The sequence below is a fragment of the Arctopsyche grandis genome, unplaced genomic scaffold (assembly GCF_051622035.1).
Source record: "Arctopsyche grandis isolate Sample6627 unplaced genomic scaffold, ASM5162203v2 HiC_scaffold_578, whole genome shotgun sequence".
NCBI classification, from domain to species: Eukaryota; Metazoa; Arthropoda; class Insecta; order Trichoptera; family Hydropsychidae; genus Arctopsyche; species Arctopsyche grandis.
This window is the reverse complement of record NW_027518570.1, coordinates 8,966-13,156: the sequence shown is the minus strand read 5'-3', so window position 1 is coordinate 13,156 and position 4,191 is coordinate 8,966. Positions and strand designations below refer to the sequence as shown.

The 4,191-nt window shown below is 35.9% G+C and overlaps 1 protein-coding gene across 1 annotated transcript; it reads left to right on the top strand.

Annotated features, from left to right (window-relative positions):
- Window positions 1–1,809: 1,809 nt before the first annotated feature.
- LOC143922161 (general transcription factor II-I repeat domain-containing protein 2B-like) lies at window positions 1,810–2,427 on the top strand. Its single transcript, XM_077445387.1, has 2 exons — window positions 1,810–2,061; window positions 2,140–2,427. The coding sequence occupies exons 1-2, from the start codon at window positions 1,810–1,812 to the stop codon at window positions 2,425–2,427; spliced, it is 540 nt and encodes a 179-aa protein (XP_077301513.1).
- Window positions 2,428–4,191: the final 1,764 nt, after the last annotated feature.

The window sequence follows — 4,191 nt, the reverse complement described above, 5'->3', positions numbered from 1 at the left end:
TATGCAAAACTTTACGAGATTAACAACGGTCAATTTCCCGCTCCGGAATCGACACACGGCCAAAGGGTTCCGGCAGTATTGCCTAGCGAAGTAGAGGCCGCGCTAAAAACTGCAAAGAACGGTAAAACCCCAGGGGAAGATAATATTCCCATTGACTTACTAAAATGTGGCGGCTCCCCCCTACATAATGTCTTAGCTAGGCTTTTCAGCAAATGCATCCAGAACCAAGCTATACCAGAAGGATGGAATAACGTAACTATCATTTTAATACACAAAAAAGGTGATAAAAGCGATATCATGAACTACCGACCCATTAGTTTACTTTCAGCGGTCTACAAGCTCTTCACGAAGGTTATTACAGAAAGGCTGAAGAATATCCTCGACGAGAACCAACCTATAGAACAGGCAGGGTTTAGGGAAAATTTCAGCACAATGGACCATCTCCAAGTAATTGGCGAACTAATCGAGCGCGCCTACGAATATCAACGGCCATTATGCCTAGGTTTCGTATGCATATATATATATATATTTATATATATATATATATATATATATATATATATATATATATATATATATATATATATATATTTATATATATTTATACAACCACATTAAAGCCGGAGCCGGTATTAACGATGCTGGAGATGACGATAGTCCAAGTTGGTAATTGAGCCTACATATACATACATATGTACCTACATACATGTGTACTCTTCGTATATATTTGTAAAATATTTGTAAATTTTTACACACATAAGTGTAAGTTCGATGAACTCCAAACCTAATCCGCCTACTGTATTCGCTACAAAAGACAACCCGTCGGCATTGTTTCTGTAAAATCCAATGCAAATACCAAGCGAGAAGCTCATGTGGGAACATTTTGAAAGCACAACCAAATGAACATCAAGTTTGAAAGCGAATATTCCATTTGCGAATGTGCACGTCCATAGCTCATTATTGCACATTTGTTTAAATTAAGTTCAAGGCCTTAACTAGAACCGAACTCCAAGACAGCGTTAATATCTGCTTGACGGAGAGAGGCTTGCCTCTCATCTTTGATAGCAAAAAATAATTTAACGTCGTCAGCAAACAAGAGACATGATGCATTACATAAAACTCTAGGGAGGTTATTAATAAGAATTGTAAATAGTAATGGGCCTAAAGTGGACCCCTGAGTAACACCAGATCGAGTAAAAAATGAAGGAGATTCATAAAGATCATATCTAACAAATTGCTTCCTATCACTAAGATAAGAAGCAAAGAGTTTAAGAAGACGCGTTCAAAAACCCACTTCAGCTAACCTTATCAAAAGAGCATATACACTATGTATACGTATATATATAGATATATACATATACACATACACATACAATACATACATCCATATACATACAAACATTATACATGCATATACATTATACATTATACATGTATATGTCATCCCAAGGTCCAAAAGAAGAACTTCTAGGATTGTTACCGCTCTCGTGACAAACTAGAGGGGAAGATATAGCGAATGCCGTGCAAAAATGCCTTGAAGACAATAAGATCGATTTAAATAAAATCTTTTCAATAGCAACTGATGGAGCCAGAAGTATGACAGGAAAAAATAAAGGGGCAACAACGATTATTCAGAGCAAAATAAACCACGAAATTCTTACGTTTCACTGCATAATACACCAAGAAGCACTTTGTGCCCAAACATTTCCGGCCGAAATAGTTGAGGTCATGAATTTGGTAATCAAGATTGTTAACAGAATCTTGTCAAAAGCACTCTACCATCGTCAATTTAAAGAATTCTTAAATGACATGGAGACTCAGTATTCCGACCTCCTTCTTCACAATAAAGTGCGATGGCTTTCCAAAGGTAAGGTGTTGAAACGTTTTGCTTTGTGCTTGAATGAAATAAATACATTCCTAAATGAAAAAGGCATTAATCACCCTGAATTAGAGAACGACAAATGGTTGCAAAAATTTTACTTTATGGTGGATATTACAGCGAAATTAAATGAGCTGAATCTAAAACTGCAAGAAAAGGGAAATGTTTTGGTAGCAGAATTGGTTTGTTTTGAAGAAAAATTAATTATTTTTGCAGAAGATATTCAGAGCGGTAAATTACTTCATTTTCAATTTCTAAAGCAATATCGCGATAAAACCAGTGCAACTGCTGACACGAATTACTTTAGCACAGTTATAAAAAAAATTAAAGATGAATTTTCTGACAGATTTCAGCAATTCAAAAGCAACAAAACCACTCTAGCATTCATAGTAAATCCTCTCAACACAAATAGTAACGAAATCCACATTGAGCCATTTGGAATTGATACTGGATCTCTAGAAATGCAATTGATCGATATAAAAAGTAAAACTTTGTGGAGTGAAAAATTTACAGAGTTGAAAAGCAAGTTGGAAGAGTTGGAGGTCTAGAAATGTATATACGTAACGCAACAAAAGTGGACAGCTTTAAAAGAAATGCCGCGAGTTGAGGCACTTATATTCGACGCATGGAATAGTCTTCCAGATTGCTACAGTGAGGTGAAGCAGTTGGCATTTGGAGTACTGACTATCGTCGGATCGACATATTCGTGCGAGAAAGCGTTCTCTTGCATGAATATAATTAAAAGTAAAATAAAAAGCCAACTTACAAATGAAAATTTAGAGTCGTGTTTGAAACTTACAACAACAAGTTATGAGCCAAATTTATCCAAACTTTCCAAAAACATGCAAAGCCAACGCTCCCATTGAATTTGTTTGCTCAATTGTTTGTTATTGAAGTACAAGTTAGTGTTGTAAGTAAATGTTTAATTGTTTCAATTTTTTACTTAAATAATAAGTAATTGTTTAGTAATGCCATATATGTATATATATTATCTAATTTGTTGTGAAAACACTACTTATGTATGTATGTATGAATAAATAGATATTTTTTCTTATGAATAAATAGATTAGTTTTTTTTATCAAAAAACTTTATTTATGCGAGTACTATTTATTTTTGGCAAGAAAAAATTTTGTGGCTCTTTAAAAACTTTGAAATTTTGTTAATTGTAATTTTTGGCTCTTCCGACTCAAAAGGTTGCAGACGCCTGGCCTACTGTATTCGCTACAAAAGACAAACCGTCGGCAATGTTATCTGGAAAATCCAATGCAAATACCAAACGAGAAGCTCATGTGGGAACATTTTGAAAGCACAACCAAATGAACATCAAGTTTGAAAGCGAATATTCCATTTGCATTCACTTAAAAAGAAAACAATTCCGACGGTTCGAACATTTAAAAACTGAAAATTTACTGCTAGCGAGCAAAGCAAGGGACCTGCTGTAAAATTGGCGGATTTCCGTTTGGAAATTGAAGTTCAGGGTGATCAGCAAGCCTTGTTTGGCTCTGCTAGAACTCCTGACTATCTATCGCGAGAGGGTCTTAAGAATGAACTGTACGGAAAGCCAGAAGATATTTGGGCTTGCGGAGTAATTTTATATATTTTATAATTGTCGGCTATCCTCCGTTTTTGGATGAGGAGCAACATCGTTTATACAACCAGATAAAAGCCGGAGCCGGTATTACCGATGCTGGGGATGACGATAGTCCAAGTTGGTAATTGAGCCTACATATGCATACATAAATATGTACCTACATACATGTGTACTCTTCGTATATATTTTTAAATTTTTACACACATAAGTGTAAGTTCGATGAACTCCAAACCTAATCCGCCTACTGTATTCGCTACAAAAGACAAACCGTCGGCAATGTTATCTGGAAATTCCAATGCAAATACCAAACGAGAAGCTCATGTGGGAACATTTTGAAAGCCCAACCAAATGAACATCAAGTTTGAAAGCGAATATTCCATTTGCATTCACTTAAAAAGAAATCAATTCCGACGGTTCGAACATTTAAAAACTGAGAATTTACTGCTAGCGAGCAAATCAAGGGAGCTGCTGTAAAATTAGCGGATTTCGGTTTGGCAATTGAAGTTCAGGGTGATCAGCAAGCCTTGTTTGGCTCTGCTAGAACTCCTGACTATCTATCGCGAGAGGGTCTTAAGAATGAACTGTACGGAAAGCCAGAAGATATTTGGGCTTGCGGAGTAATTTTATATATTTTATAATTGTCGGCTATCCTCCGTTTTTGGATGAGGAGCAACATCGATTATACAACCAGATAAAAGCCGGAGCCGGTATTACCGATGC